This window comes from Schistocerca nitens, chromosome 2, assembly GCF_023898315.1.
Source record: "Schistocerca nitens isolate TAMUIC-IGC-003100 chromosome 2, iqSchNite1.1, whole genome shotgun sequence".
NCBI lineage: Eukaryota > Metazoa > Arthropoda > Insecta > Orthoptera > Acrididae > Schistocerca > Schistocerca nitens.
Window position 1 is genome coordinate 317746215 of NC_064615.1, and position 17649 is coordinate 317763863.

Genomic DNA, 17649 nt, shown 5'->3' on the forward strand with positions numbered 1-17649 from the left:
AGTTTATCGATAGACTTTACTCCACGAGCTTGTAAATCGCCTCCGGGAAAGGACACTCTACCCTTCCTAGAAAATAAACTGTCAATATTCAGTTCACCAAAAGCTAAGCAAACGTTGCTGTGCGTGTATTTGTGTCATCTTGCTAGAAACATTGCTCTCACCCTAATTAGGATTACTTATAAGTGTTTGTGCTAGTTTTATTATAAATAAACTTGGAAAATCAACTAGAACAGCAGTGTTTATTCCCCTGCTGATCAGAAATCTATCATCAAAGTATGTAGATATATATGCGACCAAAGACGAAAAATCACCTGATGTGAAGAATCAATGTGGACAGTTTTTCCACGGAATAGCTTTGAGCAAGCGCTCAGTTGAGAAGTCTGAATGTTGTAGTTAGTGTTGATGGGAGGGGAATGTAGTTTTAAGGATTGAAATTGAATAAAATAAGGTGGAATATTATTCTAAAGACGCAAAACTTAATATTTCAACCTTGAGAATGGAGTAACTAAAGCATATGGAGAGATAGGTTTTTATTGTACAAATTTTACTTAAGTCGTCTGCATTGTTTATATACCTTGTTTGACATTTATCAATAATTCGAAATGACGTCTAAGGACAGGGAAAAGACATTCCCAGAACGATTCAAACAGTTCTTTCGGATGAATAAAGGTGTTTCAGGTATAGTTTAAAATGAGAAACAAACTAATGAGACCGGCATTGGTGGAAACTCGTCATTTTATGACGCACGTACTGTTCTTTACAGGTAATTTGAAGAGCAGAACAGAGTTTACATTAACGCCGGAAATTGAGAAGGATCTGGGACCTGATGCACCTTTAAGCCATCGCATGAAGACTATAAGGGAACTGAGTGAAAAAGTTCGATACACTCGCCTTGAAGATGTGAGTATACAGTATTTGGAGATAGATTGGTATCTAATTGAGTGCAGTACTTGCGAAGCGTCCAAAAAGCCACTGTTGCGGTAACATATGACGGATTGATCTGTGGCGTGGTCAAAGTTTTATTATGGAGAGTAATTTCTTGGGCACCAAGGAAAATGGTTATTGATCCGGGGGAGGGGGGGCGTCGTAATACGTCTTTTACATATTAGGAACAATCTTTAAAACGTGCATGGAGAGATATAAATAATAAAAATTGCGAATTTATCATCTCGTCGTCCTAATGGATTCATAAAGGTATTAACTGCAGCTGACAGCACACATTTTTAAGTGTAATGGTAAATTGAGTGTTGAGATAGACGTTTTGATCCTGCATCAGTAAGGAGAGAACACTGATTTCAAAATACTTTTTTGAATGCATTCAATGGTAAGTCACATCTAAGACGTTCATAACAGTTGCTAGGTCCCAGTACCGTTGTGGAAGCATTTGGCAATAAAAGTATTCAGATCTCTTGATTGTGGTGAGCAATTTACATTTGGCACTTATGCTCGAGCTCAAATCATGTTTTCAGAATATGTAATGAAACTATTGATTTGTGCCTGCAATTTTTTTGAAGACGTACTTTATTCAAAGTCTGTTTAAGTGCTGGACGAAAGTTTTGCGTTGTGTCTTGTAGGTCCTGTATTTTCAATATAGTGAACTATATCTGCTATAGGCCTACTTACTTATAAGCTGTCAGTTTTACAAATCCACCTGGGACCACCCATCCTCCTGTTCCTACCTGATCTCCCACTTCCACCTGACCAACACTGTCTTTCCCCTTGATATCCCCCGCCCCAGCTTCTTTCATTCTGACTCCATGCACCACCCTTGCTCCATTATCAAATCAAATTTTGCACTTCACACATTTCAAGATTCAGAAACAAACCAATCAACGACTTAACATGTATGTGATTGGAGGCTTTCCCGTTGCGTGTGTTGTTTCCAGGGCTCTCGGGTGTCCAGCCGGATGTGATTGTTGTAGTCCCACTATATTTCAGCGAATAACCTTTTCGCCATCATCAGGTTATTCACTGAAATATCGTGGGGGCTTCAACGATCGCATCTGACTGGACACCCAAGAGTCCAGAAAACAACTTCACATATGCTACATATCTTAATGTCTTCTACCATAATTTTACGTGATAATTTCTTATAAAGGAAATACTAGCTGCACAAATGTGTGCTATAAATAAATATGGTGTTCTCCTGCAGTTGTATCTTGTATCCACCATTCATTAGGTAATTGTCTTAGTCTTTTATATCCCATGAAGAATGCAACAAAGAACTCCATTGATTAATCTACAAGCCATTCACCTCCTGTGCTCCTCCTTTCCATGTCCTCAGGTTGCTTGCTTTTTTGTGAGTACTTGTGTTGCGAGCATAGAAACCATTGCTGTATTTCTTCGACCACACATTTGGATGGTACCTCAGCCTTTTCAAAATTGTTTCACAGAATGCACGGGGAAGGTCGCCCGATATTCGGTGTAGCCACCAGGCATTGTGCGGGGAGGGGAGTCATCAGATACACTTAATGGTGGTAACTGCAGACCAAGCAGCGATCACACTGTTGATGCCCAGGCTGTCACCTTTCTGCACATGCAGAGGAGTAGATGTCTACCTGTTAAGAGGTCACAGGACTCTGGGCACTGGTCATCATTCCAGGAGTCCTTGGACTGTGTAAAAATTGGGCCTTTGTGCGGGCAGTGATGACTGCGCAGTTGAGCGCCCCACAAATCAAACATAATCATCATAATGCCAGGTGCCCTCAGCTCTGGCTGTGTGGTGCATGTGGGAGGAGCTTTTGTTCGGAGTAGATGGCATCATGGCAGATGCTTTGCGTCCTGAAATGGCCAAAGTTAATTAGCTGGTGGCCACAAGCCCCCCCCCTCAGTTTCTGGTTTGTACCCAAACAGGCAGGGTTTTTTTTTCTACTCTACTAAACCAGCGTTCTTTGTGGAGAATATTTGAATCAAATTTGGCAAATTTTTTTTATTAGTAAATTGTAAATTGGTTAATACTACCCAATTCTGGGCATTATTCTCTTGTAAACAACTGATGTGTGTGTCATAATAAGAACATCAGTGTGCCACAGGGATTGCTTTTACACCAGGACCTGATGCTGCAGATGGATGAACTACATTAACACTTGAAGAGATGAAGCATCCACAAAGTAAATTACGTACATCGAGGCTTAAGACGACGTGGGCACCAGTGCATTCATCCTCACTTTTTAGGGGACTTTGCTTCCAGAAAAGTTCAAAATCATGGTTTACTGCTGCAATGTGAAGCCTTGTTTCCCATTCCCAATGTGGTGCTCTAAATACCAGCGCTTCTGGCCACTTCATAAAAATTGACAATTTTGTGGAATAACCACCCTCCCCAATCCCCAAAGAAGTGCTACTCTAATCAAGGAACGGAAAATTCGAAACATAAGATCGCCTCTCATATTTTGAAACTCAAAAATATACAATCATTTGTATCCAGTATCAGTGATACTGACTTCTGTCGCTACTGTGGCTAAGTAATCAGCAGTATTTGGCGTATTTACCCTCTCGACATCAACATATGGTAGTCACACAAATAAACTCCCATCTCATGGTGATACCATCTTAGAGAGCCACACACTGCACCCAGCCATAGAAGCAGCATCTATTTGTGACAAGGCTCTCTTTCGGAAAATCTCCCCGGAAATCTGAAAGTCAGCAATGTGACATCAGGTCATGTATGAAGGAGCCACAGGGCTGGATACCCATCTTCCATTCCTACGCCCAGTGCAGATGTGGCCTCACAATATTCATGGCCATCAAAAGTTGCGAAAGGAAAAAAGAAGAAATCTTCAGAGAACGTTACTCCAGTGACTCCAGAATCGCCAGATCCTCCTACACCAAATTAATCGTCATGGGGTGTGACCTCTCCTGGTCCATTCAAACCTAGCAAGGATCCCTCAGCATATTGATTCAGTGCAATTGCAATGGATATTAATGTCGTGCTAGAACTGCAGTTACTAGTATGTTATTTGTGTTGGTTGCCAATAAACTCACTTTAATGATCACCATTCTTCAACTTTTTGAGGTTACTGTGATTACTGTTAGAACAATATTGTCCCAGAGAGAGCATCTGGATGGCTCAGTACATTGGTTTGCATAGGTATCAGTATCACATTGGAAGCAATAACAGAAGCAATAACAGTATGACTGCAAATGACCCCCAGCAAACATCATTTGTAATGTTCGAAGGTATTTTGGGATTGCAGCTGGTCGTCATAAACTTCACTCCACAATTTCTACTTGGACATCTGTCAGTCATTGAAGATTGACAAAGAAATTCTTCGCTCTGCCCCATATAGCGTGCTGCGAGTATTGCCGCGCATGCGCCAGAGTCGCAGTGACTGATGGACCACACTGCCTAGCGGCAGCGACCTCACTAGCAGAACTGCAAAGATCAGCTGTCCTCATCGTTGCTGCCTACTGCAGCCATTGGAGTATGCTGGTGTCTTTGTCTTTGAAGCAAATCTTGGAGGTGACAGCATTCCATGCATTATCCAGTTGGTAGCTTTTGTTGTGGTTAATTACATTTTCCACAATGCGTATTTCAACAGATTATTTTATAATGGAGTCCCAAAAAGATGTTTCCAAGGCCAAATTTAATGTTTCGTCATGCTCCATTGGAGGTACAATGCTCTGCAATTGCAGACTGGATAAAGTTAACTCGATTGTTTTGTTACCTCATAGTTTGTATTTGAAGATGATGTGTGGCCCACTTAGCGTTACTGTGTACAGAAAGAGCTATCATTACCCCACAGCACGTATGAATGGAAGACATATCATCATCATCTTGGACAGTTTCCAGCCTCTGGCCGGGTCTGTTTGGAACATAAGCCTCTCCATGGTCTTCTGTCTTGCCACCATCTTTCCGTCTTCACCTTGGTCCAGTCTTCTCCTTTCTTTTGGACTCATTCCTCCACTCCTTTCAGCCATCTGTCTCTCGGTCTTCCTCTTGGTCTCTTTCCTTCCAGCTTCATCTCGTGTATCCTCCTGGGTATCATCTCCTCCATTTGCTTAACATGCCCATACCATCTCAACCTTGATTTCTCTATCTCATCCTGTAATGGTTACACCTTCATTAACTCTCTGATCCTCTCATTTCTTAACCTATATATCATTGTCAGTCCAATACTGTTCCTCAAGAATTTCATCTCACTAGCTTGTGCTTTGCTTTTCTCTTTCCCTTTCATAAAAAAGGTTTCGGATGCATATGTCAGGATCGGGACATAGTATGACCGGTATATAACCTTTTTACTGATTTGGGGTACAACCTTGCTCCATATCAGGCTTCTGACACTCTTTCGAAATGTTTCTGCTTTTCTCCCCCACTCATTTATTTCCCTGCCATTTTTTCATCTTCCTGTATCAGGCTTGCTAGGTACCTGAAACTCTCTGCTCTCCTCAGTCGTTCTCTACCAATTGTTAATCCAGTTGTTCCTCTCCCCTGAATTATTTCTTGTTACTCCCAGAGACCATCAAGCAGTTAAGACCACATGGCAGTGTACCACCAAGACTATATGGTCTTCTTAAGGTGCACAAAGATGATCTTCCTTTACGGCCTATAGTGAGTAATATTGACGCCCTCGTATACGATTTAGCCAAACATCTTACTTTCTTGCTGAGACCTTAGGTTGGCAAATGTCCACATCGTATATGGATCTCGGCAGATTTTAGCAACGGACTGGGGGTTCTCAACCTAAGTAGTTCAGATCTTTTAGTGAGTTTTGACACAGTGTCTCTTTTTACAAAGGTACGTCTTTCTGATTCTATAGCACTAATTGGTAAATGGCTTCTGGTGGTTATACTGCTTTGTTACTGCATGCTCGTCACTATTTTATGTTCAACCAAGAATATTTTGAGTAGACTGATGGCGTTGCCATGGGCAGCCCCTTGTCCCCCTTGGTGGCTAACTTTTTTATGGGGGATTTTGAGGAAAGTGCTCTTCAACCAGTGGTTCTTAAACCAAATGTGTGGCTTTTTTTGACGTATGTGGATGATACTTTCATAGTGCGGCACCATGGAGAAGATAAGTTAATGGAGTTTTTACATCATTTTTAGCTCCATTCATGAGAATATTCACTTTACAACGGAATTAGAGAAAGATGGTCATCTCCCATTCCTGGATCTTTTACGTAGATGGAAAAGTGACAACTCTCTGAGACATTTTATTTATCATAAGCCCACTCACAGTGAATTGTACTTGCACTTGTCAAGTTGCCGTCACCCATGCCAAACCATGTGTGTGCTTAAAACCTTTGTACGTAGAGCCCATGTGGCGTCAGATGCAGATAGTTTGCCTAAAGAGCTTGCACATTTAAAGACAGAGATTTTGAACTTGCTGGAATAGGTGAAGGATAATTTGTTATTGCAGAAGGTGGGAATTTACAAAAGATCTTGCCAATGTGATATGGCCTATATACGACAAACAACACGCACAGTGGAAAGAACTTTGCACAGGACATAAACGTTGCACTAGCCTTTTGCGGCCTTGCAAGTCTGCAATTGTGGAACATTGTATCTCCAGTTGACATTCAATGGAGTGTGACAAAACATCAATTTTGGCCATAGCAACATCTTCATTATAAAAGAATCCATAGAAATACACATCATGGAAAATGTAATGAACCGTGGCAGTGGCTACAGGCTGGATAATGTGTGGAATCCCATCATCTCTGATATTTGCTCCAGATGAAGATGCCAGAATACTCAGATGGCTGCAGTGAGAGACAATGCTGAAAACAGCTGAGCTTCAACAGTTCCACCAGTGAGGGTGCTGCTGCCAGACAATGGGGCCCACCTGTCACCATGACTGACAGATGTCCAGTCGAAATATCATGGAGTGAAGTTTACGATGACCTGCTGCAATCTCAAAATCTCTTTGATCATTTAATTAACCTGAAAATTTTTAAATTTCACATCATTTGTAATTTTACTTGCCTCCTAGCAGGACAGTTAAATCAACATGACCACTTTAATTCAACAACCACTCTCTCCCCTCCACTATCCTCTCTTTTTCTCCTAGTTGGGTATTTTGATGTGCACCTCCTCTTAGCTCGCTGCCCCCCCTCCCCCAGCCCCCTCCCAGAAAGACTTTGTCTGGTAGAGACTTCTGATTAACCAACTTCTTTCTCATCTTGATCTGTCTCCTCAGTGATGGTACTCTTACCAACTTTACATCTACAGCTACATAGATAGTCCGCAAGCCACCATATGGTGCATGGCAGAGGGTACTCTGTATCACTACTTGTCATCTTCTCACAAATAGAGTGAGGGGAAAATGATTGTTTGTATGCCTCTGTATGAGCCCTAATTTCTCGTGTGTTATCTTCGTGTTCCTTAGGCACAATGAGTGTTTGTGGTGTTGGAACCGTGTGGCAGTCAGCTTCAAATGCTGGTTCTTTAAATTTTCTCAATAGCGTTTCTCGAAAAGAATGTTGCCTTCCCTCCAGGGATTCCCATTTGAGTTCCCAAAGTGTCTGTAACACTTACATGTTGTTTCAATCTACTGATAATAAATTTAGGAACCTGTCTTTGAAAGCTTCAGTGGCTTCCTTTGATCTGATCTGATATGGATCCCAAACACTCAAGCAGTACTCAAGACTAGTTCACACCAGCATCCCATGTGCAGTCTCCTTTACAGGCAAACCAATCTTTCCTAAAATTCTCCCAGTAAACTGAAGTTAACCATTTGCCTTCCCTACTATAGTTCTCACATGTTCATTTCAGTTCATATCACTTTGCAACATTACACCCAAAGATGTAAATGAGTTGACTGTGTCAAGCAGGACACTAGTAATGCAACATCTGAACATTACAGGGTTGTTCTTTGTACTCATCTCCATTAACTTACGTATTTCCATATTTAGAGCTAGCTGCTATCTTTAGCACCACCCATGGCACCTTTTTGGCTGTCGACCATATGATCTCTTCCCAAAATCATGGCTTTGCTGCAATAGTTACTGTACAAGGGTCTTTGGGACAGTGACCTCTTTTTGGTGATCTTGTCACTATCAGTGAGCCTGCTACCATTTTGGGCTCTTCAAATTGGCAACTGACAGTTTTATATATCCACTCCCACCTGTCAGGAGGCATTGATGAGGTTGTGAGAGACCTCCTGAGACAGGCAGTCATGCTGCTTGAACTGCTACTCTCTTTCAATGGATTCACTCTGTCTCAAGTGACATCCTTCACAGATCATCCTCATCAGTTTTAAGCATCTCTGTGCTAAGGTTCACTATCTGATTAAACACAATAAGAAGGAATTCAGGGAGTGCTATGTCTCCTCCTTGAGAACATATGCCTCTTCATCTCAGCTCTGGGCCAATCTCCATAGTCTGCTGGGCAAACAGAGATTGGTAAATGTCCTGTGTCTCCTCCCCATGGTGGGGTATCTGCTGATACATTTGTTCTTGTCAAACACCATGTGACCACTTTGTGACAGCATCGGTGTCTTCTTACCCAGCTACTTTTTGAGTGTGTAATAGACAAGTTGAAGACATTCTGTATCCTTTACCTCTAATCTTGCTGGATTATATAACAAACTGGAAAGGGCTTCAGACTCATCACACATCACACAATTTGTCCCCAGGCACTGATACAGTTTATAATTAGATGATCCAGCATCTAAATGTTTCAATAAGACTCCATCTACGCTAGGTTTTCAACCATTCTTGGCTAGAAGGTGCTACACCTTCACAGTGGCGAGATAGTATTGGTGTCCCAATCCTCAAATCAGACAAAACCCAACGTTCTTTGACAGCAGATGACTGTTTAGCCTCACTAACATCTAAATGTTACAACAAGACTCCATCTATGCAGGGTTTTCAACCATTCTTGGCTAAAAGGTGCTATCCCTTCGCAGTGGCTAGATAGGATTGGTGTCCCAATCCTTAAATCAGGCAAAAACCCAATGTCCTTTGACAGCAAATGACTGATTAGCCTCACTAATGTGCTCAGCAAACTGCTTGCAAGGATGGTATCAGGTTCTCAAATTGTGGTACCTTTTGTCCCTATGTCATTCCTGTGTCCAGGAGGGGCAGTACACAACCAACCATCTGTTTAGGTTGCAAACAACAATCTGACAGCCTGTTTCTTAATGCTGTCACATTACTGCAGTCTTTTTTGAACCACATAAGATACACAATACTGCTTCGTGCCATTACATTTTATGTACCCTCCATGAATGGCGCTTTAGGGGCTTGGTATCAACTTTTGCTTGTCAGTTTGTGTCCCACCAGTTGTTTCATGTTGTAGTAAGCACTTCTCTCAGCTCACTAACCTTCCAAGAGAACAGCTTTCTGCAGGGCTCGGGGTTGCCCAGTACACTCTTTGTCATTGCTATCAATGAGCCAACAGCCTCCGTTGGCCCACTGGTCACCGCCACACTATACATTGATGGTCTCTGCTCCCAGTCTGTAGCCTTGATTCAACACCAACTGCAAGTTGCCATCCTAAGGACTGACACTTGGACCCTTTTGCCTTGGCTTCAGATTTCTCCCAGAAAAACAGTCGTGCCTGTCTGTTGTCTCATGATTGACCATCCTGACTCAGGACTCTACTTAGGTACCCAGCACTTGGACTTTGTTACAGAATCTTGAGTTTTTTGTACTACTCCTTGATAAAAACCTGACATGAGTACTCAATATTCGCCACTAGAAAAGTGCATACAAAAGCTTAAAGCTCTGTTCTTCCTTGTCCCACCTCTTGGGGTGCAGATCATGTGATCTTAACCCAATTAGACAATGAAATCCAGACCATTAGCTGCTTACAGGTGTTGATAAATATCAATGGGGACAGTTGAAAATGTGTGCCCCAACCAGGACTTGAACCTGGGATCTCCTGCTTACATGGCAAATGCTCTATCCGACTGAGCCACCAAGGATTGCTCAGTCTGATAGATTGTCTGCCATATAAGCAGGAGATCCCGGGTTCAAGTCCCGGTTGGGCGCACATTTACAACTGTCCCCGTTGATATTTATCAACCCCTGTAAGCAGCTAATGGTCTGGATTTCATTCTTCGAGAGCTGCAAGATCACTAATGGTATCTGTTCTTCCGGGCATGTCCGAAAGAACAGACACCATCTTCATATACATACAATTAGACAATGATTTCCAGATTTATGGCTCAGTGGCGACTTCAACTTTCAAGTTGTTGGATTCAATCCAACATCATGGAGTAAAACTGGCCACCGATGTCTTCCTGTCTAGTCCTGTAGTATTCTCAGTTCTTCATGAGTGTCAAGGTGCTACTGTCGTTTTCAGTGGTAGCTCTAAAGTTATGGATAGGACAAGATGTGCATTTACCTATCCCTCCGGTAAGGAACCTCATCTGTTACTGAGAAGATGTTGTTTTTGATGGTGGAGCTGACAGCCATTCACAGTGCCTTACGTTTCATTAAACTGACATTCGACAACCATGTTTCAGCAGTCCTATTGATCGAAGTTACTCTTGTCACACTGTGATATCTGCTATTCGTGACTTTCCATATGACCTAAGTCGTACTGCCTACCTAATTGTCTTTCTGTGGGGACAATTTGGCTACAGAAGTGATTAATTACCCAACATTTGATTTGCAGGTGCAAATATCCTCTTCACTCACAGAATGATCATCATGTGGTAGGCTATTGCCCCTCTAATAACTTCCACACTATCTAGGAGACTATGGCTTCATGGTGCTCCTCTTCCTGTTCCTCTCAGAAGGAACCCACTGTTCTGTCACTGCTGCATCCATCATATCAGATTAACACATAGATTTATTTTATGTAATGAGCAACTCCCACATTGTCGTTGCTGAGCCTTTCAGGCAGTAACTCCCATCCTGGTGGAATGCCCCCTCCATCCAGCTTTCCATGCTGATCTATGGCTTTCTGGATTCTTTGTCTCTGATATTGTCAAGCAACTCATGGACAGTGAGTTGCTTTTAAATACTTGTTTTGTAAATAAAACCGCCTTTTCCTACTGCCACTTAATTTATTTTTCCCAGCCGCATTTTGCCTCTTTCTTGTTCTAAGGCATTGTCAGTGGGATAATGAAGTTGCAATATTTATGTTGTTAAAAGCACAGTGTCTGAAGGAATAGTTATGTTGAATGGCAAAAGAACAATAGTACATCAGAGAAAAGGAGGAGGAACATGGTGAACATTGTTTAAAAGGTCGGAACCCAAAACTGTGCTTATATGTCAGTGATAAAGTGGTAGTGCAACCTCCAAACCAGATGAGAGGAAACAGATTACAGCAAACCATCCCACTGATGATGCTTTAGAACAAGGAAAAGATGTAATGCGTCAGGGGAAAAATAAAGTGGCAACAGGAAAAGGCGATTTTATTTACAATGCAAGTATTTCTGAGCTTGCTGCAGAGTATGGCCATGCAAACAAACTTGGGATTTTTTAAGTTTTCTCTGTGAAAATTGTTTTTATTCTCAGGTATAATGTTTTAAACTACTTTCAGGGTAGGGGCAAACTGGTTGAGGTTGGGGCATCTCCACTGCATTCTGGGTCTGTAGGACCCTTGACCCTATCTCCTTTACTAACCACCATGGTCATCTTTCTTTTACTCATTTTTTAACAAAACTGCTTGTGGATGCAGTTAGCCCATTTTTTCCCTCGCACACTGTTTTCCGTTTTAGGGGCAGCACTCTGATGAATAGTGGGTGTTCTTCCTCTCTTGAACTCTTTGACTATAACTGATCAAGGATGGACACCTGTGGGTGGGATGCCCCCCCCCTGCCCCCCCTCCTTTCCCCCACCTGCCATTCATTGGAGGGCAATAGACTCCAGGTGTCATTTTGTATGGTGTTGTCAACTCAAGGCCTGGATGTTTGCCATTCAGTTGACAGCCTGCTGTGAGCAGGGTAAATAATACCTAACATAGATGTGTGTTTCAGGAGCATCTGAAGATGGATCTGGCAGTCTAGAAACTGATTTGTATTGCAGGAGTTATAAAACCATTCTCTCAGCCAGAGGCTGTTTTATTTATAATTGCTGATAAAGCCTATATCTTTCTTCATATACTTGTGCAGAGTACTCACCACCGACTGTTCACGTCTGTGTTGGTGACTTCTTGGATTCAAAGGGCAACACAAGTAATTATAAGCAGTGTTGATGTAAAGACAAATCTTTGCTGTTCTGATTGATGCCTGCTCTTAATCATATGAATTCTAAAGCTTTTCTGATTGAATAATTACATTGTTTGCCTTGCCACTTGCGTCTATACAGTTTGTCTTCAAGCCCCAGGGCGTCCACAACTCTTTTGTGGATACGTGCGTAGCGAGCACGGGACCCCGAGCTAATGTGGCCCTCCTTCCTTTCCGGGCTGCATACCTTCCTTTTCCGCATCCTTCCCTGTCCCCCATCTTTGTCCCCCCTCCCCTCTCCTCTGGCTCTTTCCTTCCCTTTCTCTCCCTCTGGGAGTATGGTTTGTGCCTACGTCCGGAGACGGACGCTCGTAAATGTAACGTATTCTTCGCCTTCTCTGCTTGTATGTCTTCATCCTTCCTTTGTCCTTTTCTCCGCTGCGGCGTTTGAGACCTCTCTTCTTTCCTTTCCCTTTCTTTCCTTTCCCTTTCTTTCCTTTCCCTTTCTTTCCTTTCCCTTTCTTTCCTTTCCCTTTCTTTCCTTTCCCTTTCTTTCCTTTCCCTTTCTTTCCTTTCCCTTTCTTTCCTTTCCCTTTCTTTCCTTTCCCTTTCTTTGTTTTTCCCTTTCTTTCCTTTCCCTTTCTTTGTTTTTCCCTTTCTCTTTCTTCCTCCCTGTGCGTGTCTGAAGGCCGACCCACGCATTTTCGTGCATAGCCGGTGATGGGGTAATGCGTAATTCCCTGCCCCGGGTAGACAGGTAGGACACGTACGTACCCCCTGGTAACGGCCAGGCCCAGGGAGGGGTGACTACCTGAGCTGATACCTTCCGAAAGTGCCGATTGGTCCCTCCGTCCGTTTGTCGGTAGGTGTGACCTGAGGTGTGATCAATCACCTAAGGCGGGACTGCCCTCAGAGAGGGCCCCCACAAGGGAGGAGCGCGCCATCGAAGACGCCGGTAATCATGGGGGATTCTTCCGCAATGGTTTCCTCATCTTCCACTATGTCTGCTCACAAGCGTAAGTTCACTGAGTCTCAGCCACAGACAGTTCTTCCATCGTTGCCACAGTTCCTTGTTGTTTCTCGGTCTGACGAAGGTCACAACTTCTCCACGGTCAACCCTTTCATTATTCAGAAAGGTGTCGACGCAATCGCAGGTCCTGTAAAGTCTTGTTCTAGATTACGGAATGGCACCTTGTTGTTAGAAACAGTCAGTGCCCTCCAGGCACAAAAATTGCTGTGTACTTCACTGCTCCACACCTTCCCTGTCCGGGTTGAAGCACACCACACTTTAAATTCCTCACGTGGAGTCGTTTATACACACTCCCTCGACGGATTGTCTGACGAAGAAATTCAGCACTACCTGTCTGACCAGGGCGTAACGGCTGTTCATAGAGTTATGAAAAGGGTTGACACGAACATCATTCCAACCTGCACTATCTTCTTGACATTTGACAAAGTTCAACTCCCATCGAAAATCAAAGCAGGCTATGAGATAATTTCCGTTCGCCCTTACGTCCCAAACCCTACGCGTTGCTATCGGTGTCAGCGGTTCAATCACACCAGCCAGTCCTGTTCCAATCCGGCCAAATGTGTTACGTGTGGCAAGGATGCCCATGAGGGTGCTTGTCCACCTACATCCCCTCGTTGCATCAACTGTATGGGTGACCACGCTGCTTCCTCTCGAGATTGTCCCATTTTTAAAGACGAAAAGCTCATTCAGGAAATCAGAGTGAAGGAAAAGGTGTCGACCTTTGCTGCTCGAAAATTATTCGCAAGTCGAAAGCCCACTGTGCCTCAGACAGGAAAATACAGCACTGTCCTTGCCTCTCCTCGGCCAACAAAGGAGGCGGCCATGCAGACTTGTGATCTCACCTTTAGTGACACGGTAGTCAGATCGGCCAGCGCAAAGATCGCCCGTTCAACCTCCTCACTTTCGCCTGCTCACTCTATGGCTCACCCTTCATCGGGTTCTGCTAAATCTCAAGCCCAAAAGTCAGACACCAAGACTTCGAAAAAAGAGCATACTCGTGAAGATTTTTTACGTACCCCAATTTCACAACCATCAGTTCCTCCTTCATCTAAACATCATGTTTCCAAGAAGGCTAATAAGAAACCCAGTTCATCTCCTTCTCCACCAAGGCGTGTCTCATCTACAGCACCACCTGACGGAAATCGCCCTCGGCCGTCTTCTGTGTCGCCGAGGCGCACTGCTGGCGGCCAATCAACCGGCCGATCGCTGGTGGCAGGAGCTGCTCCTGAACAACCTATGGATCAGGATCTTCTGCCTTCGGCTGAATGCCATTCCATGCTGTCGTTGAGTTGACGGCAACCTTGGTCACATTCCTCCATTTTCTGTTCACCCTATGTCCATTATCCACTGGAATATCCGCGGCATTCAAGCCAATCGGGATGAATTGTCGATCCTCTTACGATCCTACTCGCCGGTCATCTTCTGTCTTCAGGAAACAAAGCTGCGTCCGCATGACCGCTTTGTTCTCCCCCATTTTCAGTTCGTCCGATTTGATCTCCCCTCTGTTGAAGGCATTCCAGCCCATGGAGGACTCATGATTCTTCTCCAAGATACTCTACATTATCACCCAATCCCCTTAAACACTTCCTTCCAAGCTGTCGCTGTCTGTCTTTGCCTTTCTGGATATACCTTTTCTCTTTGTACTGTATACATTCCATCATCCACACCAATGGCACGAGCTGATCTCCTTCATCTTCTTGGTCAGCTTCCACCCCCCTATTTGCTGGTTGGGGACTTCAATGCCCACCACCCGTTTTGGGGATCTCCACATCCTTGTCCATGTGGCTCACTATTGCTAGGCGTCTTCCACCAAGCGGATCTAGTTTGCCTCAACACTGGGGTCCCTACATTTTTGTCTGCCTCCACGACAAATTTCTCTCGTTTGGACCTTTCGATCAGTACTGTTCCGCAAGCTCTGCGCTTCGAATGGTTCGCCCTTGATGATACACACTCGAGTGACCACTTTCCATGTGTCCTTAGGGTGCAGCCTCAGCTGCCATATATGCGCCCGCGACGCTGGAAGTTTCCCCAAGCCGATTGGACACTTTTTTCGTCTCTAGCAACATTCAATGACAGTCACTTTCCTAGCGTCGATGACGAGGTCACACATATTACAGACGTTATTCTTACAGCTGCGGAACGTTCAATACCACGCACCTCCAAATTGCCCCGGCGCCCCCCAGTTCCTTGGTGGAACGAGGCATGCCGTGACGCAATACGTGAGCAGCGACGTGCTCTTCGTGTTTTCCGCCACCATCCTACTTTGGCCAACTGTATCCGCTATAAGCAGTTCCGTGCGCGATGCCGTCGCGTCATTCGCGATAGCAAGAAGGCAAGCTGGAACTTCTTTATTAGCTCATTTAACACCTTCACTCCCTCCTCGGAAGTTTGGAGTTGGATTCGACGGTTATCAGGCTCGCCTAATTTCTCCCCAGTCTCTGGGCTCACTGTCGCGCATGATACATTAGTGGACCCCGTCGCAGTTTCTAACTCATTGTGTCAACACTTTGCTGGGATTTCAAGCTCTTCAAATTACCCGCCAGCGTTTCTCCTGAAGAAACGTGCAGCGGAAGTGCAACCTCTTGCTTTCTTCTCTCAAAATCGCGAAAGCTATAATACTGTTTTCTCCATGCGGAAACTCCAACATGCACTCTCTTCTTCTTGCTCCTCCGCCCCAGGACTGGATGGTATCCATGTCCAAATGTTGCTGCATTTATCAACCCATAGTCTGCATTACCTCCTTCGCCTTTATAATCGAATTTGGACCGACAGTACTTTTCCCAGACGATGGCGGGAAGCTATCGTCATTCCTGTTCCGAAACCTGGAAAGGACAAACATCTCCCCTCTAGCTATCGCCCCATTTCTCTCATGAGTAGTGTATGTAAGGTTTTGGAGCGTATGGTGAATTGCCGTTTAGCTTGGTGGCTGGAGTCCCGCAGTCTTTTAACACCTGCCCAATGCGGATTCCGAAAGCATCGTTCTGCAGTTGACCATCTTCTTGCTCTCTCCACTTATATCACGAACAATTTTCTCCGGAAACGCCAAACAGTAGCAATATTTTTTGATCTGGAGAGAGCATACGATACCTGTTGGAGGACAGGCATCCTCTGCACACTCTTCTCTTGGGGCTTTCAAGGTCGGCTGCCCCTTTTTCTTCACGAATTTATGGCAGAGCGCACACTTAGAGTGCGGGTGAACACTACTCTCTCCCATACTTTCTCCCAAGAAAACGAGGTACCCCAGGGCTCCGTGCTGAGTGTTGTACTGTTTGCCATTGCCATAAATCCAATTATGGATTGTCTCCTTCCTGATGTCTCGGGCTCCCTCTTTGTGGACGATTTTGCGATCTACTACAGCTCTCAACGGACCAGCCTTCTTGAACGACGTCTTCGAGGATGCCTCGATCGCCTCCACTCTTGGAGCATCGAAACCGGCTTCCGTTTTTCTCCCAGTAAGACCGTTTGTGTTAATTTTTGGCGACGTAAGGAGTTTCTTCCACCCTCTTTACATCTAGGACCTGTCAACCTTCTGTTTTCAACGTCGCTAAATTCTTGGGTCTTATGTTTGACAGAAAACTGTGCTGGTCCTCCCACGTTTCCTATCTTTCGGCTCGCTGTCTGCGATCCCTCAACACCCTCTGTGTCCTGAATGGTACCTCCTGGGGAGCGGACTGAGTGGTCCTTCTCCTCCTCTATCGCGCCTTAGTGCGCTCAAAATTGGACTATGGAAGCATAGTTTACTCCTCAGCTCGGCCGTCTATTCTTCGTAGTCTCGACTCTATCCACCACCGTGGATTACGTTTAGTGTCTGGAGCTTTTTACACTAGCCCTGTGGAAAACCTTTATGCTGAGACTGCTGAACCTCCGCTGTCCAATCGGCGAGCAGTCCTTCTGAGTCGTTATGCTAGCCATCTGTCTTCCATGCCTGCTAATCCAGCCCATGACATTTTTTTTCGACGCCTCCTTTGATGTAGGGTATGCAGGCCGCCCCTCCTCCGTACTACCACTGGGAGTCCGCTTCCGTCAACTGCTCCATTCTCTTTCCTTCCGCTTTCCTAAAACCTTCTTGACAACTTGGGGTACAGCACCGCCTTGGCTCCGTACCCGGATCTGCCTGCTCCATGACCTTTGTCAATTTCCCAAGGATGGTACCCCTTCACTTGTTTATCGTCGGGCATTTGCTGCTCTATGTGCACAAATGAAGGAAGCCACATTTATTTACACTGATGGCTCGAAAACATCGTTAGGTGTAGGGAGTGCCTATATTGTTGGCAACACCCCAAATCAAATTCGGCTTCCCGACCAGTGTTCGGTTTATACTGCGGAGCTTTACGCTGTTCTCCAGGCTGTCCACTACATCCGCCGCCATCAGCGGATACAGTATGTTATCTGTTCAGATTCTCTCAGCTCTCTCCTCAGTCTCCAAGCTCTTTACCCTGTCCACCCTTTGGTCCACCGGATTCAGGACTGTCTGCGCTTGCTCCACCTGGGGGGCATCTCGGTGGCGTTCCTCTGGCTCCCGGGACATGTTGGTATCTGTGGAAATGAGGCGGCCTATATA

At 44.6% G+C, this 17649-nt stretch overlaps 1 protein-coding gene across 2 annotated transcripts in view; it reads left to right on the plus strand.

Annotated features, from left to right (window-relative positions):
• Positions 1–386: 386 nt before the first annotated feature.
• The window catches only part of LOC126236094 (tuberin), a 315500-nt gene continuing 298237 nt past the window's right edge, over positions 387–17649 (plus strand). For both annotated transcript variants that reach the window (XM_049945162.1, XM_049945163.1), the window contains exons 1-2: positions 387–678; positions 764–900. In XM_049945162.1, the coding sequence (XP_049801119.1) occupies positions 603–678; positions 764–900 (213 nt within the window). In that variant the 5' untranslated portion in view covers positions 387–602. The remainder of the gene's footprint in view (positions 679–763; positions 901–17649) is intronic.